This window comes from Genypterus blacodes, unplaced genomic scaffold, assembly GCF_046128005.1.
Source record: "Genypterus blacodes isolate CSIRO-AG114 ecotype Tasmania unplaced genomic scaffold, CSIRO-AGI_Gbla_v1 ptg000038l_1, whole genome shotgun sequence".
Lineage (NCBI taxonomy): Eukaryota > Metazoa > Chordata > Actinopteri > Ophidiiformes > Ophidiidae > Genypterus > Genypterus blacodes.
In genome coordinates this window covers 1,158,280-1,186,111 of record NW_027466851.1, presented here as the reverse complement: position 1 = coordinate 1,186,111, position 27,832 = coordinate 1,158,280, and the positions used below count along the sequence as shown (strand labels likewise).

Genomic DNA, 27,832 nt, shown 5'->3' with positions numbered 1-27,832 from the left:
CACAGAGAAACAGCTGAAAACGATCCACTGACATCACCACAGTGTAGTGAGGTCGTCTGATCCTGAGCTAATGAAGATCATGGTGAATCATTTTTCTCTTTGTTGTGTTACAGCATCTGAACTCAGGATCGTCCTGTTGGGGAAAAGTGACAACAAAAAGACAAAACTTTGGAACCTCTTCAAGAATGTTGAGGACTTATCTATCCAGAAACATCTGAACTTCAAACAATGTGATGTCGCCCATGGAGAGTGGAAAGGAAAACGAATGACAGTCGTGAAAACTCCAGACATCTTCAGTCTGTCTGTGGAATCAGTGAGAGGAGTGATGAAGAACTGTGTGAGTCTTTGCTCTCCAGGACCAAATGTTCTGCTGCTCTTAGTCAAACCTTCTGACTTCACAAAGGAGAAGAGAGAAACTCTGAAGTTCATCCTGAGTGTGTTTGGTGGAGATGCATTCAAACACTCGATGGTGATCTTCACCCATAAGGAAGAAACAAACGTCTCTGTGACTCAGCTCCTTACAGAATGTGGAGGAAGAGTGTACGCCATGTTTAAAGAGGATCACACATGTTTGATGAGTGAGATTGAGAACATTGTGCTTGACAACAAAGAAACCTTCCTCACCTTCACTGAAGAAACACAGATCATCAAACCAGCTTTGAACCTGGTGCTATTTGGGGGGAGAGGAGCAGAGAAGATCTCAGTAGCTAAGGCCATTTTAGCAGAGACAGAGCGAAGTGATGGAGGAATCACTCAGGTGCATCTCCCTCTGTGAGCCTGAGGGCGTCCATGCTTTCATCCTGGTCCTACCTGTGGGTCCCCTCACTGATGAAGACAAGTCAGAGTTAGAGACCATCCAGAAGACCTTCAGCTCTGCAGTCAATGATCTCACCATCATCCTGTTCACTGTGGAGTCTGATCCCACAGCTCCAGTCTTTGTGGACTTTGTGGATAGAAACAATGATCTCCAGCAGCTCCTTCAGAGATGTGAAGGACGCGTGTTATCCATAACACCAGGGACCAGCAGCAGATCTGTAAGGTGTTGGATGTTGTGAAGGAGATGAGAGACAGAGGAACAAGTTCCTTCACTGCTGAAATGTTCACCAAGGCTCTGATGGAGAGGGTTTCAAGACTTAACAGTGAACTTCAGGATGTGAAGAGGAGAAAGGAGGCAGTAGGTGATTGTAAAAGTCCAGATTGTCTCCGGATGGTGCTGATAGGGAAGACTGGCAGTGGGAAGAGTGCAACAGGAAACACAATTTTAAACACAGTCACCTTTGAGTCTACAGTCAGCTCAAAGTCTGTGACAAAGGTCTGCCAGAAAGAAACAGGACAGATTGATGGTGTGTCTGTAGCTGTGGTCGATACCCCCGGTTTGTTTGACACGTCTCTGTCCAATAAGGAAGTTGCAGAGGAGCTTGTTAAATGTGTAACCATGCTGGCTCCTGGACCTCACGTGTTCTTGTTGGTGCTCCAGATCGGCCGCTTCACACAAGAAGAAAAAGAAACAGTGGAGCTGATCAAGAAATATTTTGGCAAAAAATCAGAAGATTTCATCATCATTATATTCACCAGAGGAGATGATCTGGACGGTAAATCAATCCACAGCTACATTAAAGACTGTGAGGACTCAAGAAATTGATTTCTGACTGTGGGGACAGATTCCACGTCATCAATAACAAGAATCAGACAGACCGCACACAGGTCAGAGAGCTCCTCTCTATGGCCAAAACCATGATTCAAGAGAAAGGAGGAAGCTGCTACAGCACTGAGATGTTCCAAGAGGCTGAAGCAGCTATACAGAAAAATATGGAGAAGATATTGAAGGAGAAAGAAGAAGAGATGAAGAGACAGAAAGAAGAACTTGAAAGAAAACATCAGATAGAAATGGAAAAGATGAATAGAAAAATCGAAGAACAGAGAGCAGAAAGGGAAATGGAGAGAGAAATAAGAGCCAAACAACTCAATGAGAAGGAGGAATACATCCTCATGGAGAGAAAGAAAGAACAGGAAAAGAGAGAAGAAGAAGACCAGAAGAGGATAAAACAAGAGAGAATTCAGCAGCAGGAATGGGAAGATAAATTTGAAGCTTTGCAGAAAAAAATCCAATCAGAATCAGAGTCCAAGGAAAACACTGACAGAAAGTTGGAGGAGAAGAGAGAAGAGATGACAAAAGAACGAGAGAACTGGGAGAGAGAACGGAAAGAACAATGGCAGAAACAAAACCAGGAGGATGAAAAGAGACGACAGGAGGAACAAACCAGGCTGAACAAGCTCCAAGAAGAGTACGAGCAAGAAAAAGAGGCGTATCACCGCAAAGCAAAGGAGGAAGATCGAATCAGAAGAGAGCAAGAGGAAAAAGAACGAAAAGAACTGGAGGAAAACTACAAGAAGAAACTGAAGGACATGAAGAGGAAACATGAAGAGGAGGCCCGAAAACAAGCTGAAGAATTTAACGAATTCAGAGATAAATACTTGACAGACTTCAAAGCTCTGATGGAAAAGCAGGACGAGCAAATGAAAGACCTGAGGAAGCAGTATGAGAGAGAAATGAAAGACAAAGAGGTGAACTGTGACCTCTTACAGAAACTTGGAGCCCACAAAGAAAAAGAGCGTGAGAAGGACAATATGGAACGACTGGAGAGAAAACATGATGAGGAAATGAAACAGCTGAAGGAAGAATACAAGAAAAAATGTCCCATCCTGTGAGAAGGGTGTCCTCGTCCATGCTCCTCCTCTGTGTTCGTCCTCGTCCGTTTACGTCCTCGTCCCGTCCTCCAGAGGATGAGCCACTGCAGCTCCAACATGAGGCGTAGTCATGGAGATCTTTATAAGCCTCATAATAACAGCAGTGTTCTGTTGTATAGGGCCACAGGCACAGCTGACAGTCCAGCATCACTGCAGCGCCCCCTGCTGGAAGCTTTGGAACCTTACATGTGTTTTGATATGATTTCCTATTTTCTTGTACGTCAGATTTATTTATGTTAATTTTACTTTTGAGGTGAGTTTCTAATCAGTCTCACTTTTGTCACTTTGTGTAATTGATCCTTCTGAACTTCTGCTTTTTACATTTACATTTAGTCATTTTCACGCTTTTATCCAAAGTGACACACAAATACACACAAGCAAAGATCAGGAGAGAACAAGAGGAAGAAGCTCAGAGCAAGAGGAACAACAGGGATCAGCAACAAATTCATTTTAAAATCATTCAGCCAACGTACAGAATGACTTCATATAGAAAGTTTATATGATCTTTATCAAGGTTTCCACACAGCAGAGACACAGAAGTCACAACTAAGAAGATTAACGATGTTTTCAGTTACTTTTGAGATGGAGAAGGTGGATTCATGAAACATTTTGTGTTGTCAGTTTGTCTTTTCATTGCTTTTATAATAAAACACCCAAACGACTCAAACAGCTCTGAGTTTTTCACAACAGACATGTTGTTCAATGTGATGTCAGAAATGCAGGAGCTGGTTTATGGTCGCTGTTCTCCAGCAGGTGGCGCTGTAACATCCATGAGCGTCACAGAGCTGTTGTGTGTTTATTCCTCATGTTTCCTCTCCATGTTGTTTTGTGGTAAAATGCTCAGATGGACGTTCATGGAGACACGAGGCCACCTGAGGAGGTTCATCTGCTCATTGCCTGTTTTTCAGACATTTAATGGCTTTATAAATAGTTTCTGTCACACTTTGTTGATGGTGTTACGACACTTCCTCCTCTGCATTGATTCCAGTTAAACTGTTCAGAGAAACATTCTTTCACCAACATGTTGATCAGCATTCTGTAAACATGTGACACCATGTTAAACTGGTTTTTTATCTTATTGTCTTTATGTTCATTTCTCACCTTCATCTTCCATTTGTGGCACAGCAGCAAAATCAGCAGGTGAGTGAATTAAATCTGAACTATGAACTCAAACAAATGACCAATAGATGAATGTGTTAATAACAAATTGATCAGTGATTGGTTGTGAGTGTCTGCTGGTGTGTGTTTGATGATCACAGTAGCATATTGAAGAGCTGCCATATCAAAGGATTACAGCAAGGAAGAGGAGAGAAGTTATTAAACATCCAGGTAAAGTCTTCAATGTGCTGGTTTGGAGGTTTTTATATTTGGATCATCAGTAACATGTTTCATATGAAGGTTAGAGGCTCCAGAGCATTTTGATTAGATTACATTACAGCTAACTGGGAAATGAGTCGATGAAACTCAGCTTTTTAAACTTCAAAGCCCCATGAAAACTTAATTACACACTGATGAAGGAGAACAGTGTGTGTCAGTCTTAACGCACTCAACAGTCAAAATGGTGCAAAGCTGTTGGTCACCACTTGATGGAGACAAAGCCTTGCAGTTCAGTGGCTTAAAGGCTTCATAAAATGGCGATCTGCTGGGGCGGCCCTGTTGCCTCTTCTTTGTTTCTGTCACTTCTATGCTGAAAGCTCACAGAGCACAAACCCTTAATCCCAATAAAATATCTTATGTGCTTTAAAATGCGCAATATATGCAAAATATGGTTATTAGATAAGATTAGATTCAACTTTATTGTCATTGTATGTCACAGGTATAAGCAACAAAATGCAGATAGCATCCAACCCCATGTGCATAAGCGATAATTAAATACTATGTTACATTGATCACATCAATTCATCAAGTATATGATAGAGAGGCTATTTACAGTAAGAGCAGTATATACAGAAGTGCAGTAGCAAGGAAGTGATGTTTAAAATGAGAATATTACAGAATATACAGAAGAATGATTTTTACATTATGGCAACCGGTTCACCAAGTTGCTAAAAGTAGCCAAAAAAATGTCTGAAAAGTTGGTAAATCATCAATCAAATCAAAACTGAAATGTTGTTAAGTTGGCAACAGAAAAAAATAAATCTTCTGGTGAGTGAAAGGACCGTGCTGACGATGCTTACTCCAAACAGATCTATCTGTTTTTACTGTTACAGTTACAACTCTTGGATTGAACATAGGACATTGTGTTGGAGAGATGATTGACTGACAGGACATTTTGCTGGGGGGGGGAAGGCATAGGAATGAGGCGATACTCCTTCATATGGCAGCAGGAGAACGAGCGTCCAGGTAACATTATTGCTCCATGTGTTTCTATCCTCTGTTATCAGGTTTGACTGTCTGTGTTTACTGCGACTCCTCTGTCTGATTGTTTGTTTATTATCAGCGCCGCCTCACTGTTTGTGCTAATCAGCCAGTCGGACACATGGGAGCCGTTAGCTTAGCTAGCCGCTAATTTAGCAATACAAGCCCAGTTGTGAGTGATTTAACTAATTCAAGTTCAAGTTCAAGAGTTCAAGAGTTTATTGTCATATGCACAGAAAAACACAGGTTGATACTGTACATTGAAATTCTTTGTGACGAGTCGTCAGCAGCAGCATAAAGAGAATTGACTGTGCAAAGATTTAAATTTAGTGCAAAAAAAAATTCAGAGTTCAGTGCAAAAGGTTTTTAAGTGAAATCAAAAGGTTTTTAAGTGAAATGCAGAACTGCAGAAAGCCGACCAGACTGAATAGCAGCAGAATAAACTATATATACATAGAAAATATATGTTTAACCGACTAAAAATATACAATGTACAGACTATATATGCAATGTACAGACTATATACCTATAAATAAATCTGAGGTGGCATGAGTGCCAATGAAAGTGGAGTGCAAAGTCACTGGTTGAGAAGCCTGATGGCCTGGGGGCAGAAACTGTTTTTGAGTCTGGTAGTCCGAGCCCGGATGATCCGGTAGCGTCTAGGGGGATGCAGTGGCTCAGTGGTAGAGCGTCCGCTTGGAAACCAGAGGGTTGCTGGTTCGAGTCCCTGCCGAGGTGCACCTGAGCAAGGCACCGAACCCTCAATTGCTCCCCCCTCTGTAACTTACTGGGTGGAAATGTAATGTAAGTCGCTTTGGATAAAAGCGTCTGCTAAATGCTCGTAATGTAATGTAGCGTCTACCAGATGGGAGGAGGGAAAAGAGTCCATGTGAGGGGTGGCTGGAGTCCTTGATGATTTTCTGTGCTTTTCTAAGGCATCTTGTGTGATAGATGCCTTGCACGGGGGGAGGTTGGAGCCAATGATGCGCTCCGCTGTCTTGACCACCCTCTGGAGGGCCTTGCAGTCCTCAGCAGAGCAGCTACCATACCAAGCAGTAAGGCAGCTGGAGAGGTTGCTCTCGACGGTACATCTGTAGAAGTTAGTGAGAGTTTTTGTAGACATGCCGAACGTCTTGAGTCTCCTCAGGAAGTACAGGCGTCTCTGGGCAGTTTTCACTGCCGAGTCAGAATGTCTACTCCAGGTGAGATTGTCGCTGATGTGCACGCTTAGGAATTTAAAATGGGAAACTCTCTCCACCTCAGCCCCATTGATGTGAATAGGGGCTACCCCTCCTGTCGTTTCCTGTCATCCACAATCATCTCCTTCGTCTTGCCGACGTTGAGAGAAAGGTTGTTTTCCTGGCACCAGGTTGCCAGGGCACTGACCTCCTCTCTGTAGGCGGTCTCATCATTGTTGGAGATGAGACCCAGGACGGTGGTGTCATCAACAAATTTAATGATGACATTGGAGCTTCTTGTGGCCACACAGTCATGTGTGAACAGGGCGTATAGCAGGGGGCTGAGTACGCAGCCTTGGGGGGCTCCAGTGCTCAGGGTCAGTTCGGAGGAGGTGATGTTACCCATTCTCACCACTTGGGGCCTGTCCATCAGAAAGTCCAGGATCCAGTTACAAAGGGAGTTGTTGAGGCCCAGGATCCTGAGCTTGGGGACTAGCTTGGCGGGCACAATAGTGTTGAATGCTGAGCTGTAGTCTACAAACAGCATCCTCATGTATGTGTCCACTCTATCCTTTATAATTATCATTATTAACAACTTATATGTCAGCAGGAGAATGAGCAATTACTTGCCGCTCGGTAGGAGAGCCATGAACACGCTGCTAAAAACAAAATAAAGGTCAAAGCTGGACATGAAACTGAACTAAGAGTGTGACAGCTGCAACTAGGATTTGAAAAGATCTGCAGCATAAAGCAGAAGCCACAGCAGCAACTGAGAAGGTGAGGGAATAATAACCCTCGTATTCTCCTTGAGGTCAAATTGACCCCAAGGAGAATCCAATACTAAAAAAGTTGATCAAATGTGTTTTCTTTCATCAAATGGTCTGAAATTTATAGGGGTTGTTTGATAGTCATTTGATTGAATTTTGGGGGTTTTATTGAATTTTATAACTCCTTTGCTCCTGGGGTCAAAATTGCCCCGAAGCACAAAGTGGTGTAATGGGGCAAAAATTCACACCATACTGCTTTCAAACACATCTTTGATCTTGTTGTTTGATGTGTGTGGTCAGGCAATGATTATTCAATAATGGGACAACAACAAGAGGTATGGGCAGCATGTGATGCCAGGTCCATTGAACATGCATTTTTTGCGGCGGCAGAAGCCCAAATCCCTGCATTACTTTACCTACTTTCATGTAAACAAGCTCTATTGGCCCTTAATTCTAAAATTAAGGGAACTTTTTGTGGTAATGGGTTAGACTGGAGTTAAACTAAAGGTTATAAAATGATTAACTAAAATTATACTTTATGCTTTAAATAACAGTCAAACCATTTTGGGGTCAATTTGACCCCAGAGGACAATAGGTGTTAGTATTTGCTGCCATTAAAAAAATTCAAAAAACTAAACTTTGACATATTCCACTCCGGTTCATGTCAAGTAGTGAAGATCATATAAAATATTTCAAAAATATTTCAAAAATATTTCAAAAATATTTCAAAAATATTTACACTTTACTTTTCACTCAATTTGACCCCAGAGGACAATAGGTGTATTCAAAACGGGAGGACATTACGAGGAAAGAACAGGTTCAGGTTTGAGTTTTTTTCTCTCAGGGAGCTGGTAAAGCTTTAAAAGCCTGAGAGGACAGTTAGAGAAAATCTGTTGGAGGCAGAAATGCTTTGACACAGGAAAAGTTACAAAGTTAGACTTTGAACAATTTCACTGTAAAGGTGATTCGTCACTTTATTATTTATTTTGTTTTGTTAAATAATAAGTTGCAGTTGAATGAATTACAATGTTCAAAATAAATGACAGTGGAAGCGAAAGATGTGTGTGTGTGTGTGTGTCATAGTGTGTGTGTGTGTGTGTGTGTGTGTGTGTGTGTGTGCGTGTGTGTGTGTGTGTGTACGAGTGTGTGCCTGTGTGTAACGTTGAATGAATCTAATGTCATGAATGTTTTGCACGCACTCATGCACGCACGCACACACGCACGCACGAACGCACACAAACACACTATGACACAGACACAGACACAGACACACACACACACACATACACACACACACAGCTAGTCCTCACTTTCACATTAACTGTTACGCTCGTCATGTTGTCGATAGAACACATTCATCGGGTAAGTCAGTTAAATTGAATATAACCTACAATAAACTAGAAAGGATAATCAAACTGAAGCTATTTCAGTCAAATCTGCCTGCTGTGTAACTGCAGGAGGCTGTCTCTGTCTCTGTCTCTCTGTCTGTCTCTCTCTGTCTCTGTCTCTCTCTAGATTCGTTGATGAGCTTTGGTTGTATTGAAGTGCCATCATGGCGACTGCATCATCAGGTGAGTCCAGTCAGACCAGTCTAGTCTGCATCACCTGTCTCTACATGTTTCATGCATGTTAAACTATGTTAACACTGCCATGGTCGCGTGACCCAATTCTGACTAGTTGCTCACATTTTAGGTTCAAGGTTCTTTACTTTTCACATTATCAGCAGAGGCGGACGGAGTACACAGCTTCATTACTTAAGTAAAAGTACAGATACCGCTTGTTAAATTTTACTTATGTACAAGTACAAGTACTACAGTCAGATGTTTACTTGAGTAAAAGTACTGAAATACTTGTTTTTAAAAGTACTCAAGTACCAAGTGTACATTATCTAAATATTGTACTATTACTGCCACAGCGCACACCTATAGAAACCTGCTGGATGGAGTTTTTATGGAATCTTTAATGTTAATACCTTGAAGAATGTAACAAATTATGAAAATAAAACCGTCTTGAATGAATGGGTTTATATGCAAGAAGAAAAAAGAAAATGCAGCTAATTTGTGTGTATGTGTGACAACATGCACAAAAACACACACACACACACACACACACACACGCACACGCACAGTATTCCTAAGCCTATGTGTGACAGTGGTGGTAAAGTCTCGGCCTCTGATAAGTTTGACTTTCTTTTTTTATCGGTGTTCTAATTCCAGAACACTTCGGTTTTGCCCCAGGCTATTATATTTCGACTGCCAACGATACCGAGGGCTTCTTTAAGTGACTCCATGCACGAGAAACAGTGAGAACTACGTTTTAACAGGACATGACTGACTACATACATACGATTTTACAGGGTCGTATTCGCTCGGGACTAGTTTTAATCTGAGGTCGTTTTTCCGAACCGTTTTACAGAAGGTAAAAGTCCCCGTAATTCTTTCTGACATTCTCCGGATTGCTTTTAGGCTGTCCCTGTCAATGGCACCTGGACAATCCAATCACCTTATGGATAGAAATGTAGAGGAGTAAAAAGTAAGATATTTGCCTTTCAAATGTACTTGAGTAAAAGTCATAAGTACTCCCCCAACATGATACTCGAGTAAAGTACAGATCCCTAAAAAATACTTAAGTATAGTACTCAAGTAAATGTACTCCGTTACTGTCCACCTCTGATTATCAGAGATACAAAGTCAAAATCTGTCTGTCTGTCTGTCTGTCTGTCTGTCTGTCTGTCTGTCTGTCTGTCTGTCTATCTATCTATCTATCTATCTATCTATCTATCTATCTATCTATCTATTTATCTATCAGAGAGCTTTGGTGTGAGCACACGAATCAGAAGTTCACATTTTGAAGTAGATGTAAACAGATGAGATCGAATCAATCAGACTAAGGCAGATGATCAGAACTGGACATGAAGACGTGCCGCCTAAATGCAGCCTCAGTGAGGAAACATGAGGAGACAAGGATTTTCTATATCAGCACACTTCAGAGTTCAGATCTCTGGAGACAAAGAAAGAAACAGAGAAAGAAAGAAAGAAAGAAAGAAAGAAAGAAAGAAAGAAAGAAAGAAAGAAAGAAAGAGAAGACCATTGGTAGGATTTTGTTTTACTGTAAAATAAATATTGTTTTACAGCTAAACTAGTTGATGCACATATGTGAGAAGTGTTCCATCAGTGGACAATAAAGCCATTTTTATATTCTTAAAAAGTTTATGAATCATTTTGTACTTCACAGTGTCTGCTGATGTTCTGCCTCTGAAGCGCAGCAGCAGCTTTGAATTCCTGCCACCTGACAGTGAGTCACAGTTCTAACTAGAGGTCACTCACCTCCTTAACCAAAATGAATACATTCATCTGTAATATGTCCCATTTTATATTGTTTAAGTTCCTAACATGAGCAGTTATTGGAAATTGTTTGGTTGATTTTGTCTCATCCCACGTTTTTTTCAGTGTCTCAGTTAAGAGTTGTGCTGTTGGGAAACAGTTCATCCTCAAGGAGACGAGTGGGGAACTTCATACTGCAGCAGCATGTGTTTGATACAGACGCTGCACCAGACTGCTGTGTACCTTTTACTGGACGTGTAAAGGAGAAAAGTGTTACTGTCATCAACACACCAGATCTGTTGCATCCCCAAATCTCCCAGGAGAACCTGAACAAACAGGTACAAACCTGTGTGAGCTACTGTGATCCTGGACCTCATGTGTTCCTGCTGGTACTACAGCCTGAAGACTTCACTGAGGAACACAAAGTGAGGCTCTGCAGAGTCCTGGAGATCTTCAGCGAGCGTTGGTTTGATCATTCACTGATACTGGTGGCACCACCAAGAGAGAAGAGATCAGGTCTCATAGAAAGCTACATGCAAACTCCACCGTTAAAAGATCTGATTAGTAAATGTAGATACAGACACCTGAGGATGGAGAACCTGGAACATTCTGAGCTGTTAACACGTTTGGGCCAAGTGGTGAAGGAGAACAATGGAGAACATGTAATCTGTGAGGTGTATGAGGATGCATCACCTTCTTTACAAAGCCAGACACAACAGAGAGCAGCCATTGGAGGAGGTCTGGTGGAAACTGTTCAAGCTGCTGGTGAGTACATGAACAGTCCTGATGAGGGGAAAACTTAGTTCATACAAAATATCCTTGATTAAAGTCTCACTCTGTAAGGCCGTCAGGGGCACATTTACTAAGAACCTGGGGCCAAGTGCAAGTTCAAGCCTTGTGTCCATCTAAAGTCATGCTGCTGATGTTATGATGGACACTTTACATGCTAATCACAGACAAAGTGCATCAGTCACAAGAACATTTTTCCTTATGGACTTGAGCTTGGATCCAGTTTCTCTGCTCACACTTCTGTTGCCTTCATCAGTTAGTTTATGACTTTACTCAATAGCAGTTCAGAGTTGCCTGCTATCCTGCATTATATGGAAGCATTAGCTGGACTTCATCCTCCCTGCAGTGAGGCTGTGCTAATGTATATCATCACTGTTGGTACATAAGGAAGACATGCAGACATGTAAACTTTTGCCTCATTAGTGTCACTGTGTCTGATCAGGGAAACTTGTTCAAGAGTGGAGCTTCAACTTACAGCATTATATTGAGACTTGATGTTGTTTCCTTACAGGGTCGAGAGCAAACAAGGAAACTGCTGTAAGACCTAAAGCACTACATGAATGTAAGTAAATTAACAGCATATTCTGTATGTGCTCTTTATGAAAAATGAACTGAGATCTTTGGGAGACGCACGTGAGCTCCATCCCTCAGTGTGACAGTCCAGCAGGTTGCTCACTCCATCCTGCTCCTGACACCAATGTTTGGAAATTTCCCAGTAATCAATTAACAGAGACAAAGATGAAAGGCTTCTTCTTATATAATTTTTAAACATGAGTGATGCATCACAAGGTGAACGTTGAGAAAACAAAGATTTCAATATCAGAGTTTCCACTTCTTATCAACATTTCCTACTATTGTAGTCCTGGCTGCTTATGTAACTGTGTCTGCAGTGATCATCTCTCTCTCTCTCCTGTCTGATAATGACTTCTATGAACAAAGGACTCCAGAGCTAGTAGGGACTTACAGTTTGTATATATTCTTTCGCATCACAAAATCCAGCAGTGCAAAAAAACAGTAGCCAGTGTAAGTAAATGCACAGACTGGCTACAAAGTTTGAGTCCCATTTTATGAAACGAAAAATAAACACTTCTTTCTCTGAAAGACGTTGCAACTGGCAAAACTTATCAGCATCCACCGTTCTTTATTCAATATTTAAAAACTTACAAATGTATGTTTAAAATGTTACAAATCTTAACAAATTTAAATGACCAGGACAGAATTATTGACACCCCTTGTATATTTGGCATCACTTTGAGCACCAAACTGAACATGGACAAGAGACGGAGGATAAGAAGAGCGCTGTGAAGATGAGAATTTAAATAAGGACCAAGCATGGTGAAGGTGAAGGCCACAAGAATTTCCTTAAAATTTTGAGTGGATCAGTGCAGTCGAGCTGTGAATGAGACTTCTACACCCCCATTTTCTTTCTTTTACCTGAAGCTCTATAGGATATGATTGGAATTCAATCAAATAATGATTTTAGAGTGTCAGTGTGACACAATAAACTGGACAAAGAAAAGTAACACAGAGAAACAGCTGAAAACGATCCACTGACATCACCACAGTGTAGTGAGGTCGTCTGATGTGAACATAGTCTGTGAGCTCCTGAAGATCATGGTGAATCATTTTTCTCTTTGTTGTATTACAGCATCTGAACTCAGGATCGTCCTGTTGGGGAAAAGTGACGACAAAAAGACAAAACTTTGGAACTCCATCATCAGAAATGTTGGCTCTTACTCCCAAAAACATCAGACCATCAAACAATGTGAAGTCGCCCATATACAGTGGAGAGGAGAACAAATGACAGTCGTGAAAACTCCAGACATCTTCAGTCTGTCTGTGGAATCAGTGAGAGGAGAGATGAAGAACTGTGTGGATCTTTTTTCTCCAGGACCAAATGTTCTGCTGCTCTTCGTCAAACCTTCTGACTTCACAGAGGAGAAGAGAGAAACTCTGAAGTTCATCCTGAGTTTGTTTGGTGGAGATGCATTCAAACACTCAATGGTGATCTTCACCCATGAGGAAGAAGCAAACGTCTCTGTGACTCAGCTCCTAAATGATTGTGGAGGAAGAGTGTACGCCATGTTTAAAGAGGATCACACATGTTTGATGAAGCAGATTGAGAACATTGTGCTTGACAACAAAGGAACCTTCCTCACCTTCACTGAAGTAACACAGATCATCAAATCAGCTTTAAACCTGGTGCTGTTTGGGAGGAGAGGAGCAGAGAAGACCTCAGTAGCTGAGGCCATTTTAGGAGAGACAGAGCGTCCTTCAGCCTCCTCACACTGTGTTAAACATCAGGCAGTGGTGCGAGGAAGTCATGTGTCCCTGATGGAGCTTCCTGCCTTGTATGGGAAAGCTCAGGAGGAAGTGATGGAGGAATCACTCAGGTGCATCTCCCTCTGTGAGCCTGAGGGCGTCCATGCTTTCATCCTGGTCCTACCTGTGGGTCCCCTCACTGATGAATACAAGTCAGAGTTAGAGACCATCCAGAAGACCTTCAGTCCTGCAGTCAATGATCTCACCATCATCCTGTTCTCTGTGGATTCTGATCCCACAGCTCCAGCTGTTGTTAACTTCGTGGAGAGAAGCAATGACCTCCAGCAGCTCCTTCAGAGATGTGGAGAACGATATGTCATGTTCAATATCGCTGATAACCAGCACGTCCCTGAACTGTTGGCTGCTGTGCAAAAGCTGAGGTCTGAGGGCAAATCAAGCTGCTTTACAATGAGAACATTGGCCCATGCTCAAACAGAGAAGGTCAGACAACTGGAGAAAGACAACAGTGCACTGCAAGCTGAACTGACAACAAAGACTACTATCACATGTAAGTACTCAATTCAACACAAGTGTGTGTGTTTGTGTGTGTGTGTGTGTGTGTGTGTGTGTGTGTGTGTAATATCTTGTCTAACCACCAAGGGTTTTCTTCATGCCTCTCTTATTTCTCTTCGAAGCCTCAAAGTTTGGGTTCTGCACGGTATCTTTGTTGTTTTTCAGTGTTTTGTCTTGGTGGAGGGTTGGTGATCCTGTTGGGTTCACTCTTCCAGCATCAGTGTCACGCCTGCGAGGGTGCACACCCCAACCGGGACCAGTTTGCCTTTAAACTCCACATTGGCTCACATTCTAGCTTCTCATATTCCTTTAGTCTGATGATGTCATGGGACTATTGTATTTTTCGATTTCTTGTCTACAACCATAATGTCTGAATGGTTTGCAGAACTTATTTGTCCGTCGCCATCGAGAAGTCACACCAGACCATAGCCAAGCAGTCTCAGTCTCAGTCTATGTGATACCTGTTGTTTTATTAATTCATTTTTGAGTATGGAGTCATTTATTTTAACTGTTTTTAAACTGGCCTTGCTGTTCTGTGGAAGCTTATCCCTGCCTACATGTTGCAGCCTGCCTCCACGTGCTGGATCCTGTCTGGGGCCCCACTATCTGACTTGCCTGCTATGGTGCTTTCAATGTCACCTTTGAGTTGTTAAGCATTCACACAGAGTATCTAATTCATGCTCTTTACGCTCATGATCAAACAAAGGCCAAGACAGGACGGGTGAGTCTCTTTTAAATATCTGGGACTTAAATACGTGCTACATCCTTTTATTCTGAGAATTCTATTGAAACTTCTGTTCTTGCTTGGATGTGTCTGCTAGGTCGTGTATGTATGTCATTGACCTATGGGCGTATCCATCCTACAGGTTGCTCGAATACATTCCATTTTCTTGGTAGTACAGTGTCATTAACAAATATCTCGTACAACCCACTGAATTAACTAAAGCGTGCGTCTTCAGATTCTGCAGAACATGCTACAGTGATTCTTCTCACAGTCTCCCTGATTCTATATACTTGATTCTCAGAGGTTCTTGTCCTCTAGTGCCCCCCTTTCAGTCATTGGGAGGACCTCTGGTTGTAAGCCCCTCCACTATCTGCCTATGAAACGCCCTGTGGAGGGGCTTGTCATGGCTCTTCCTCCATCTCTTCTTCATCTTCATGCTGTTGCTTGAGATGCTGTCTTTGCAGTTCATCACTTAGACTCTCTGTTTCCTCCAGGAAGCAGAGATGTCAATGGCTTGGCTCTTGTTCTTTTCATCAAGCTGACTTGTTGGACCGGCCATTGCAGCGCTCCAGGATTTCCAAGATCTATCTTATGTGTCACAGAGTTGTAGGCTCTGTTGCAGTCATTGTGCGTTGTGCTCAAGTTGGTATGTTTGTGCATTAAGTCTTGTGTGGTGAGAGACTAACAGAGGTTTTTTTGTCTTTTAATGTTTCAGGTGATGAAGACAAACGCAGCTCAGAGTGTCTCAGGATTGTGTCAGTGGGAAAGACTGGCAATGGAAAAAGCTCTGCAGGAAACACTATTCTAGGGAGGAAGGAGTTTAAATCAGACTCCTGCCAAACAACAGTCACCAAACAGTGCCTGAAAGCTGAGTGTGTGGTGGACGGTCGTCGTGTCGCGGTGGTGGACACCCCTGGTCTGTTTGACACCACTTTGTCTCATGACGATGTTAATAAGGAGTTGGTGAAGTGCATCAGTCTTCTCTCTCCTGGACCTCATGTCTTCCTGCTGGTGCTGACGATGGGAAGATTCACACCAGAGGAGAGAGAGACTCTGAAACTCATCAACAAAGTCTTTGGGAAAAATGCTGAAAAGTTCACCATCATTCTGTTCACAAGAGGAGATTCACTGGAGCACGAGAGGCGCTCCATCGATGAATACATTGAAACACAATGTGATGATTCCTTTAAGAACCTGCTTGCTGATTGTGGAGGAAGATACCACGTGTTCAATAACTATAACAAACAAAACCCCACACAAGTCAAAGAGCTGATCAGAAAAGCTGAGACGCTGGTGGAGGAAAATGGAGGCAGCTGCTACACCACTGAGATCTTCCAAGAGGCAGAGGAGGCCATACGGAAAGAGATGCAGTGGATCTTAAAGGAGAAAGAAGAGTTGATGAGAGAAAATGGAGGAACTGGAAAGAAAACACAAGGAAGAAATGCAAGAAATGGAAAGAAGGATGGAAGCAGAGAGAGCAAAGATCGAACAGGAGAGAAAAGTGAGAGACAAGAAACTTGAAGAGTTGAAGGAAAACATGAATAAGGAGCGACAGGAGAGAAAGAAAGAACAAGAAAAGAGAGAACAAGAAGACAAGCAGAAGAAAAAACAGGAAGCTATTCAACAACAGGAGTGGGAACGACAACGTGAAACTTTGGAGAGAAAAATCCAATCAGAATCAGAGTCAAAGGAAAACATTGACAGAAAGTTGGAGGAGAAGAGAGAAGAGATGAGAAAAGAACGAGAGAACTACTTCTTCATATGGCAGCAGGAGAACGAGCATCCAGGTAACATTATTGCTCCATGTGTTTCTATCCTCTGTTAACAAGTTTGACTGTCTGTGTTTACTGCGACTCCTCGGTCTGATTGTTTGTTTTTATCGGCGCCGCTTCACTGTTTGTGCTTCAGCCAGTCGGACACATGGGAGCCGTTAGCTTAGCTAGCCGCTAATTTAGCATTACAAGCCCAGTTGTGAGGGATTTAACTAATTCAAGTTCAAGTTCAAGAGTTTTTTGTCATATGCACAGAAAAACACAGGTTGATACTGTACATTGAAATTCTTTGTGACGAGTCGTCAGCAGCAGCATAAAGAGAATTGACTGTGCAAAGATTTAAATTTAGTGGGAAAAAAAATAGAGATTAGTGCAAAAGGTTTTTAAGTGAAATGCAGAACTGCAGAAAGCCGACCAGACTGAATAGCAGCAGAATAAACTATATATACATAGAAAATATATGTTTAACAGACTAAAAATATACAATGTACAGACTATATATACAATGTACAGACTATATACCTATAAATAAATCTGAGGTGGCATGAGTGCCAATGAAAGTGGAGTGCAAAGTCACTGGTTGAGAAGCCTGATGGCCTGGGGGCAGAAACTGTTTTTGAATCTGGTAGTCCGAGCCCGGATGCTCCGGTAGCGTCTACCAGATGGGAGGAGGGAAAAGAGTCCATGTGAGGGCTGGCTGGAGTCCTTGATGATTTTCTGTGCTTTTCTAAGGCATCTTGTGTGATAGATGCCTTGCATGGGGGGAGGTTGGAGCCAATGATGCCCAAAATAAAGGTCAAAGCTGGACATGAAACTGAACTAAGAGTGTGACAGCTGCAACAAGGATTTGAAAAGATCTGCAGCATAAAGCAGAAGCCACAGCAGCAACTGAAAAGGTGAGGGGATTAATAACCCTCGTATTTTTTGGGGCGGCAGAAGCCCAAATCCCTGCCTTACTTTACCTACTTTTATGTTAACAAGCTCGATTGGCCCTAAATTCTAAAATTAAGGGAACTTTTTGTGGTAATGGGTTAGACTGGAGTTAGACTAAAGGTGTAACTAAATTTATGCTTTATGCTTTAAATAACAGTCAAACCATTTTGGGGTCAATTTGACCCCAGAGGACAGTAGGTGTTAGTATTTGCTGCCATTCAAAAAAAATCAAAAACAGCACCCTCATTAAACTTTGACATATTTGACAGAACTTTTAATTATTCCACTGTAAAGGGGATTTGTCACTTTATTATTTATGTTGTTTTGTTAAATAATAAGTTGCAGTTGAATGAATTACAGTGTTCAAAATAAATCACAGTGGGAGCTGAAGATGTGTGTGTGTGTGTGTGTGTGTGTGTGTGCGAGTGTGTGCCTGTGTGTAACGTTGAATGAATCTAATGTCTCATGAATGTCTTGCACACACGCACACACGCACGCACGCACGCACGCACGCACACATACACACACAAACACACACTATGACACACACACACACACACACACACACACACACAGCTAGTTCTCACTTTCACATTCACTGCTACGCTCGTCGTGTTGTGGCGATAGAACACATTCATCGGGTAAGTCGGTTAAATTGAATATAACCTACAATAAACTAAAAAAGGATAATCAAACTGAAGCTGTATCGTCAAATCTGCCTGTTGTGTAACTGCAGGAGGCTGTCTCTGTCTCTCTCTGTCTCTCTCTGTCTCTGTCTCTCTCTAGATTTGTTGATGAGCTTTGGTTGTATTGAAGTGCCATCATGGCGACTGCATCATCAGGTGAGTCCAGTCAGACCAGTCTAGTCTGCATCACCTGTCTCTACATGTTTCATAAATGTAAAACTATGTTAACACTGCCATGGTCGTGTGACCCAATTCTGACTAATTGCTCACATTTTAGGTTCAAGGTTCTTTACTTTTCACATTATCAGAGATACAAAGTCAAAATCTGTCTGTCTGTCTGTCTGTCTGTCTGTCTGTCTGTCTGTCTGTCTGTCTGTCTATCTATCTATTTATCTATCAGAGAGCTTTGGTGTGAGCACACGAATCAGAAGTTCACATTTTGAAGTAGATGTAAACAGATGAGATCGTATAAATCAGACTAGGGCAGATGATCAGAACTGGACATGAAGACGTGCCGCCTAAATGCAGCCTCAGTGAGGAAACATGAGGAGACAAGGATTTTCTATATCAGCACACTGCAGAGTTCAGATCTCTGGAGACAAAGAAAGAAAGAAAGAAAGAAAGAAAGAAAGAAAGTGAGGACCATTGATAGGATTTTGTTTTACTGTAAAATTAATATTATTTTACAGCTAAACTAGTTGATGCACATATGTGAGAAGTGTTCAATCAGTAGACAATAAAGCCATTTTTATAGTCTTAAAAAGTTGATGAATCATTTTGTACTTCACAGTGTCTGCTGATGTTCTGCCTCTGAAGCGCAGCAGCAGCTTTGATTTCCTGCCACCTAACAGTGAGTCACAGTTCTAACTAGAGGTCACTCAGCCCCTTAACCAAAATGAATACATTCATCTGTAATATGTCCCATTTTATATTGTTTAAGTTCCTAACATGAGCAGTTATTGGAAATTGTTTGGTTGATTGTGTCTCATCCCACTTTGTTTCAGTGTCTCAGTTAAGAGTTGTGCTGTTGGGAAACAGTTCATCCTCAAGGAGACGAGTGGGGAACTTCGTACTGCAGGAGGATGTATTTCATACAGACCCTGCACCAGACTGCTGTGTACGTGTTAGTGGACGTGTAAAGGAGAAAAGTGTTGCTGTCATCAACACACCAGATCTGTTGCATCCCCAAATCTCCCGGGAGAACCTGAACAAACAGGTACAAACCTGTGTGAGCTTCTGTCATCCTGGACCTCATGTGTTCCTGCTGGTACTACAGCCTGAAGACTTCACTGAGGAACACAAAGTGAGGCTCTGCAGAGTCCTGGAGATCTTCAGTGAGTGTTGGTTTGATCATTCACTGATACTGGTGGCACCACCAAGAGAGCAGAGATTAGGTCTCATAGAAAGCTACATGCAAACTCCACCGCTAAAAGATCTGATTAGTAAATGTAGATACAGACGCCTGAGGCTGGAGAACCTGGAACATTCTGAGCTGTTAACCCGTTTGGGCCAAGTGGTGAAGGAGAACAATGGAGATGTAATCTGTGAGGAGTATGAGGATGCATCACCTTCTTCACGAAGCCAGACACAACAGAGAGCAGCCAGTGGAGGAGGTCTGGTGGAAACTGTTCAAGCTGCTGGTGAGTACATGAACAGTCCTGATGAGGGGAAAACTTAGTTCATACAAAATATCCTTGATTAAAGTCTCACTCTGTAAGGCCGTCAGGGCCAAATTTACTAAGAACCTGAGGCCAAGTGCAAGTTCAAGCCTTGTGTACATCTGAAGTCATGCTGCTGATGTCATGATGGACACTTTACATGCTAATCACAGAGAAAGTGCATCTGTCACAATAACATTCTTCATTAAGGACTTCAGCTGTGATCCAGTTTCTCTGCTGACACACTGAAGGAAGAGTGTGTACAGTCATTTTTGTGTTCAGTCTTTCTGCTGTTGGCCAAAGTGAAGGTGTAGCTTTGCAGCTGTATACTGCAGGTAGAATCCTCACCCACCACCGCAGACAGCAGGCAAACATCCAGGCTGTGGCTCCTCTGGCTCAGCTGGAGTAGAGAGCTTAGAGCTGAGCTCAGGTTTAGGTCCTGGGAGAAGCACGTCTAAATGAACCAGAGAGAGTGAGATTAGAGAGAGCTGCCTCCTTTATTATAACTATGACATGAAAATATATATTTGACAAGATTGCATTAAATTGCAAAAATACTTTCCACTTTTCTTTCTCACTTCTGTTGCCTTCATCAGTTAGTTTATGACTTTACTCAATAGCAGTTCAGAGTCGACTGCTATCCTGCATTATATGGAAGCATTAGCTGGACTTCATCCTCCCTGCAGTGAGGCTGTGCTAATGTATATCATCACTGTTGGTACATAAGGAAGACATGCAGACATGTAAACTTTGTCTCGTTGGTGTCACTGTGTCTGATCAGGGAAACTTGTTTAAGAGTGGAGCTTCAACTTACAGCATTATATTGAGACTTGATGTTGTTTCCTTACAGAGTTGAGAGCAATCAAGAAAACTGCTTTAAGAGCCAAAGCAGCTTTACATGGATGTAAGTAAAGTAACAGCATATTCTGTATGTACTCTTTATGAAAAATTAGATGTTGTCTCTGTGTGGGGAGACGTGTAACCGTGTAACCGCGTTGTCTCTTGCTTAAATGACGAAGGAGCAGCTGGGATGAATGGAGCTTTATTCTGCAGACTGCAGACAGAAGACATTCATTCTACCGCAGGGTACCCACAATGCCACTGACGTGCCCTAACTTCCAAAATAAAAGCCCTCATCCAATTACGCAGGATTTAACAATACATATACAAATAAAACTTCACTATTTATGAACGTAACTTATTAACCCTTTACAGACGAAAGTGAGCCCCCCCCCCCAGTGTGACAGTCCAGCAGGTTGCTCTCTCCATCCTGCTTGTGAAGCCATTAATATGAAGTTTTCCATTAATATGAAGTTTTCCATTAATCAATTTGATTCATTCAAACATGAATGCATCACAAACTGAACACATGCACTGAATTTTCTTAAAAATGATTTTGTCCATTTTCATTTGTTTTATTATTTCAAATATCGTCAAATCAAACATCTAAATCAAAGCGTTTATTCTGTTAAATAAAGAATGTTGGTGTGAGTTTTGTCAGTTTAAACTTCAGATAAATCTGTTCTGTATGTGTGTTTGTGGTCCAGTATGTAACATCTCATCAGGATGACTGAAGATGAGGAGCTGCAGCCCACTGCAACTCTAACAGTGGGACAAGGCCAACTGACATATAATGACTTTAGATCAGGGCTCTCTAACCCAGTCCTACAAGGACCGCTGTCCAGCAGGTTTTCTGTCCTTCCACGACATAAATTGCTTGCATCAGGTTCCCAGGTGTGCTCTCAGGTACTTGGGGCACCAGGTGTAAGCAATTTATTTAAAGGCAGGACAGAAAACCTGCTGGACAGTGGTCCTTGTAGGACTGGGTTGGAGACCTCTGCTTTAGCGTGTCAGTGTGACACAATAAACTGGACAAAGAAAAGTAACACAGAGAAACAGCTGAAAACGATCCACTGACATCACCACAGTGTAGTGAGGTCGTCTGATGTGAACATAGTCTCTGAGCTCCAGAAGATCATGGTGAATAATTTTTCTCTTTGATGTGTTACAGCATCTGAACTCAGGATCGTCCTGTTGGGGAAAAGTGACGACAAAAAGACAAAACTTTGGAACTTCATCAGGAATGATGACCGATTTTCCCAGAAACATCTGTCCATCAAACAATGTGATGTCGCCCATGGAGAGTGGAGTGGAGAAAAAATGACAGTGGTGAAAACTCCAGACATCTTCAGTCTGTCTGTGGAATCAGTGAGACGAGAGATGAAGAACTGTGTGAGTCTTTGCTCTCCAGGACCAAATGTTCTGCTGCTCTTAGTCAAACCTTCTGACTTCACAGAGGAGAAAAGAGAAACTCTGAAGTTCATCCTGAGTTTGTTTGGTGGAGATGCATTCAAACACTCAATGGTGATCTTCACCCATGAGGAAGAAGCAAACGTCTCTGTGACTCAGCTCCTTAATGATTGTGGAGGAAGAGTGTACGCCATGTTTAAAGAGGATCACACATGTTTGATGACGGAGATTGAGAAAATTGTTCTTGACAACAAAGGAACCTTCCTCACCTTCACTGAAGGAACACAGATCATCAAACCAGCTTTAAACCTGGTGCTGTTTGGGAGGAGAGGAGCAGAGAAGACCTCAGTAGCTAAGGCCATTTTAGGAGAGACAGAGCGTCCTTCAGCCTCCTCACACTGTGTTAAACATCAGGCAGTGGTGCGAGGATGTCATGTGTCCCTGGTTGAGCTTCCTGCCTTGTATGGGAAAGCTCAGGAGGTAGTGATGGAGGAATCTCTCAGGTCCATCTCCCTCTGTGAGCCTGAGGGCATCCATGCTTTCATCCTGGTCCTACCTGTTGGTCCCCTCACTGATGAAGACAAGTCAGAGTTAGAGACCATCCAGAAGACCTTCAGCTCTGCAGTCAATGATCTCACCATCATCCTGTTCACTGTGGAGTCTGATCCCACAGCTCCAGCTTTTGTGGACTTTATAGAGAGAAGCACTGACCTCCAGCAGCTCCGTCAGAGATGTGGAGAACGATATGTCATGTTCAATATCGCTGATAACCAGCATGTCCCTGAACTGTTGGCTGCTGTGCAAAAGCTGAGGTCTGAGGGCAAATCAAGCTGCTTTACAATGAGAACATTGGCCCATGCTCAAACAGAGAAGGTCAGACAACTGGAGAAAGACAACAGTGCACTGCAAGCTGAACTGACAACAAAGACTACTACCACATGTAAGTACTAAATTCAACACAAGTGTGTGTGTGTGTGTGTGTGTGTGTGTGTGTGTGTGTGTGTGTGTGTGTGTGTGTGTGTAATATCCTGTCTAACCACCAAGGGTTTTCTTCATGCCTCTCTTATTTCTCTGAGAGGCCTCGAAGTTTGGGTTCTGCACGGTATCTTTGTTGTTTTTCAGTGTTTTGTCTTGGTGTGTTTTGTCACTCTTCCAGCATCAGTGTCACACCTGCATGCCCACCCCAACCAGGACCAGTTTGCCTTTATACTCCACATTGGCTCACATTCTAGCTTCTCATATTCCTTTAGCCTGATGATGTCATGGGACTATTGTATTTTTCGATTTCTTGTCTACAACCATAATGTCTGAATGGTTTGCAGAACTTATTTGCCCGTTGCCATCGAGAAGTCACACCAGACCATAGCCAAGTCAGTCTCAGTCTATGTGATACCTGTTGTTTTATTAATTCATTTTTGAGTTCATTTTGAGTCATTTATTTTTACTTCCTGGGGACAGGAAACCTTAACTGGCCTTGCTGTTCTGTGGAAGCTTATCCCTGCCTACATTTTGCAGCCTGCCTTCACGTGCTGGATCCTGTCTGGGGCCTCACTATCTGACTTGCCTGCTATGGTGCTTTCAATGTCACCTTTGAGTTGTTAAGCATTCACACAGAGTATCTAATTCATGCTCTTTATGTTCATGATCAAACAAAGGCCCAGACAGGAAGGGTGAGTCTCTTTTAAATATCTGGGACTTAAATACGTGCTACATCCTTTTATTCTGAGAATTCTATTGAAACTTCTGTTCTTGCTTGGATGTGTCTGCTAGGTCGTGTATGTATGTCATTGACCTATAGGCGTATCTATCCTACAGGTTGCTCAAATACATTCTATTTTCTTGGTAGTACAGTGTCATTAACAAATATCTCGTACAACCCACTGAATTAACTAAAGCGTGCGTCTTCAGATTCTGCAGAACATGCTACAGTGATTCTTCTCACAGTCTCCCTGATTCTATATACTTGATTCTCAGAGGTTCTTGTCCTCTAGTGCCCCCCTTTCAGTCACTGGGAGGACCTCTGGTTGTCAGCCCCTCCACTATCTGCCTATGATACACCCTGTGGAGGGGCTTGTCATGGCTCTTCCTCCATCTCTTCTTCATCTTCATGCTGTTGCTTGAGATGCTGTCTTTGCAGTTCATCACTTAGACTCTCTGTTTCCTCCAGGAAGCAGAGATGTCGATGGTTTGGATCTTGTTCTTTTCTTCAAGCTGACTTGTTGGACCGGCCATTGCAGCGCTCCAGGATTTCCAAGATCTATCTTATGTGTCACAGGGTTGTGGGCTCTGTTGCAGTCATTGTGGGTTGTGCTCAAGTTGGTATGTTTGTGCATTAAGTCTTGTGTGGTGAGAGACTAACAGAGGTTTTTTTGTCTTTTAATGTTTCAGGTGATGAAGACAAACGCAGCTCAGAGTGTCTCAGGATTGTGTTAGTGGGAAAGACTGGCAATGGAAAAAGCTCTGCAGGAAACACTATTCTAGGAAGGAAGGAGTTTAAAGAAGACTGCTCCCAAACATCAGTCACCAAACAGTGCCTGAAAGCTGAGTGCGTGGTGGACGGTCGTCGTGTCGCGGTGCTGGACACTCCTGGTCTGTTTGACATCACTTTGTCTCATGAAGATGTTAATAAGGAGTTGGTGAAGTGCATCAGTCTTCTCTCTCCTGGACCTCATGTCTTCCTGCTGGTGCTGAGGATCGGAAGATTCACACCAGAGGAGAAAGAGACTCTGAAACTCATCAACAAAGTCTTTGGGAAAAATGCTGAAAAGTTCACCATCATTCTGTTCACAGGAGGGGATTCACTGGAGCACCAGAGGCGCTCCATCGATGAATACATTGAAACAAAATGTGATGATTCCTTTAAGAACCTGCTTGCTTATTGTGGAGGAAGAAACCACGTGTTCAATAACTATGACACACTAAACCGCACACAAGTCAAAGAGCTGATCAGAAAAGCTGAGACGCTGGTGGAGGAAAATGGAGGCAGCTGCTACACCACTGAGATGTTCCAAGAGGCGGAGGAGGCCATACAGAAAGAAATGCAGAGGATCTTAAAGGAGAAAGAAGAGTTGAAGAGAGAAAAGGAGGAACTGGAAAGAAAACACAAGGGAGAAATGCAAGAAATGAAAAGAAGGATGGAAGCAGAGAGAGCAAAGATCGAACAGGAGAGAAAAGTGAGAGACAAGAAACTTGAAGAGTTGAAGGAAAACATGAATAAGGAGCGAGAGGAGAGAAAGAAAGAACAAGAAAAGAGAGAACAAGAAGACAAGCAGAGGAAAAAACAGGAAGCTATTCAACAACAGGAGTGGGAACGACAACGCGAAACTTTGGAGAGAAAAATCCAATCAGAATCAGAGTCAAAGGAAAACACTGACAGAAAGTTTGAGGAGAAGAGAGAAGAGATGAGAAAAGAACGAGAGAACTGGGAGAGAGAACGGAAAGAACAATGGAAGAAACGATATCAGGAGGACGAAAAGAGACGACAGGAGGAACAAACCAGGCTGAATAAGCTCCAAGAAGAGTACGAGCAAGAAAAGGAAGAGTATCACCGCAAAGCAAAGGAAGAAGATCGAATCAGAAGAGAGCAAGAAGAAAATGAAAAAAAAGAACTTGAGGACAAGTACAAGAAGGAACTGGAGGAAATGAAGAGGAAACATGAAGAGGAGGCCAGAAAACTAGCTGAAGAATTCAACGAATTTAAAGAGAAAAACGAAAATGACTTTGCAACTAAGATACAAGAACACATGGAGGAGGTGGAAAAACTGAAACAACAACATAAGGAAGAGTTTAACAGCTTACAGACACTTTCTACTCACAAAGAAGAGACTCTGAAGCAAAAGGTGGAAGAACTGCATGAAAAACACAAGGAAGAAATGAAAAATATGACTGTGCAAGTCCTGAGCCGGAGAAAAGAAAATAAGGAAGAAATCACAAAAATGCAGGAAATGCACAAGAGAGAGGAGAAGCAATTGATGAAGAAGCTTTCAAATCAATTTAAAGAAAATCAGAAGGATGAAATGTCTAAACTGGAGAAAAAACACAAAGAGGAAATGAACCTGCTGAGCCCAAAAAAATGTGTGGAAGAAGAGTCAGAGCTGAGAAGCAAACATGAACAAGAAAGGACAGAGCTGAGACAGGAACTTTCACGCCAAGAAAAACAAAAGGAGACAGAAGAAGTGAAGAAACTGCAAAATCAACACCAACAACAACTGAATGAATTTCAAGAGAAACTTTTTGACAGAAACAATCGTGAGGAGAAGGAAAAAGTGGAAGAACTGCTCAAGAAACAAAAGCAAGAAAAGAATGATTTGATTGGGAACATGCAGACTGAAGAGGGTCAGATGGAAGGAATTGATGAATTGAGGACAAAACATGAGGAAGAAATGCGTGTGATGAAAGAGGAACTTTTGTTCCCTCCAAAGAAATCATGTTGCGTTATGTGATGAAGATCTCATGATGTCAACATGACAGCCAGCCAGCCAGAAGCAAAGACCATGAAGAACAAAACTTTGCAAGAATTTCATTTACTTCCAGTTTTGCATGGATACAAAAACTCATGTTCATCATTTTTAATCAACCTTAACAAACCAAAAAACAGCAACACTTTTACATTCAAAATACAAAACAAAACTGAACAAACGCACACCATCAGTTTGGTGTTTCTATGGTGCAGCTATGGTCTGTTCCACTGATGTTAATATGATCTTTACAAGCGTCATAATTACAGCAGTGTTCTGTTGTATGGAGGCCACAGGCACAGCTGACGATCCAGCATCACTGCAGCGCTCCCTGCTGGAAGCTTTGGAACCTTACATGTGTTTTGATATGATTTGATATTTTCTTGTATTTTCTTGATATATTTTTCTTTATTTTACTTTTGAGGTGAGTTTCTAATCAGTCTCCCTTTTGTCACTTTGTGTAATTGATCCTTCTGAACTTTTGCTTTTTACATTTACATTTAGTCATTTTCACGCTTTTATCCAAAGTGACACACAAGTATACACGAGCAGAGATCAGGAGAGAACAAGAGGAGGAAGCTCAGAGCAAGAGGGACAACAGGGCAGATCAGCAAACAAATCATTTTAAACCATTCAGCCAACGTACAGAATGACTTCATATAGAAAGTTTGAATGATCTTTATCAAGGTTTCCACACAGCAGAGACACAGAAGTCACAACTAAGATTAACAATGTTTTGTTGTTGATGTTACTTTTGAGAAAGGTGGATTCATGAAACATTTTGTGTTGTCAGTTTGTCTTTTCATTGCTTTTATAATAAAACACCCAAACGACTCAAACGACTCTGAGTTTTTCATAACAGACATGTTGCTCAATGTGATCATATCATTACCATTAGACACACACACACACTGGCTCATCTGCCGCGAAACACGCAGCTACTTGTCACTTTCACTTTCACTGTTACGCCCTTCCGGTTGTGGCGCAGCAACAAATTCATCGGGTATGTCGATTCATTTGAATATAAGATACAATAAACTACAAATTGGAATCAAACTGAAGCTGCTTAAGTCAAATCTGCCTGTTGTGTAAGTGCAGGTTCAGGTTTGAGTTTTCTCTCTCAGGGAGCTGTTAGGGTTTGAAAGCCTGAGAGGACAGTTAGAGAAAATCTGTTGGAGGCAGAAATGCTGTGACACAGTTAAAGTTACACAGTTAGACTTTGAATAATTCCACTGTAAAGGTGATTTGTCACTTTATTATTTATTTTCTTTTGTTGAATAATAAGTTGCAGTTTTATGAATGACAATGTTTAAAATGAATTACAGTGGAAGCTAATGGTGTGTGTGTGCGTGTG

General features: G+C 42.0%; 1 protein-coding gene, 1 long non-coding RNA gene and 2 pseudogenes across 2 annotated transcripts in view; all 4 read left to right on the top strand.

Moving 5' to 3' along the window:
* Window positions 1-27,832, top strand: part of LOC142996557 (uncharacterized) — a 69,449-nt gene that overhangs the window by 2,668 nt on the left and 38,949 nt on the right. The window contains exons 3-6 of the mRNA XM_076147509.1: window positions 10,286-10,345; window positions 10,501-11,139; window positions 18,904-18,963; window positions 19,118-19,753. Coding sequence (XP_076003624.1) covers window positions 10,286-10,345; window positions 10,501-11,139; window positions 18,904-18,963; window positions 19,118-19,753 — 1,395 coding nt within the window. The remainder of the gene's footprint in view (window positions 1-10,285; window positions 10,346-10,500; window positions 11,140-18,903; window positions 18,964-19,117; window positions 19,754-27,832) is intronic.
* Window positions 117-3,415, top strand: LOC142996534 (GTPase IMAP family member 8-like; annotated as a pseudogene).
* LOC142996551 (GTPase IMAP family member 8-like) lies at window positions 11,941-17,390 on the top strand (annotated as a pseudogene).
* On the top strand, window positions 17,398-18,897 carry LOC142996540 (uncharacterized). Its single transcript, XR_012961761.1, has 3 exons — window positions 17,398-18,068; window positions 18,214-18,269; window positions 18,514-18,897. It is a non-coding gene; the product is annotated as an uncharacterized LOC142996540 (long non-coding RNA).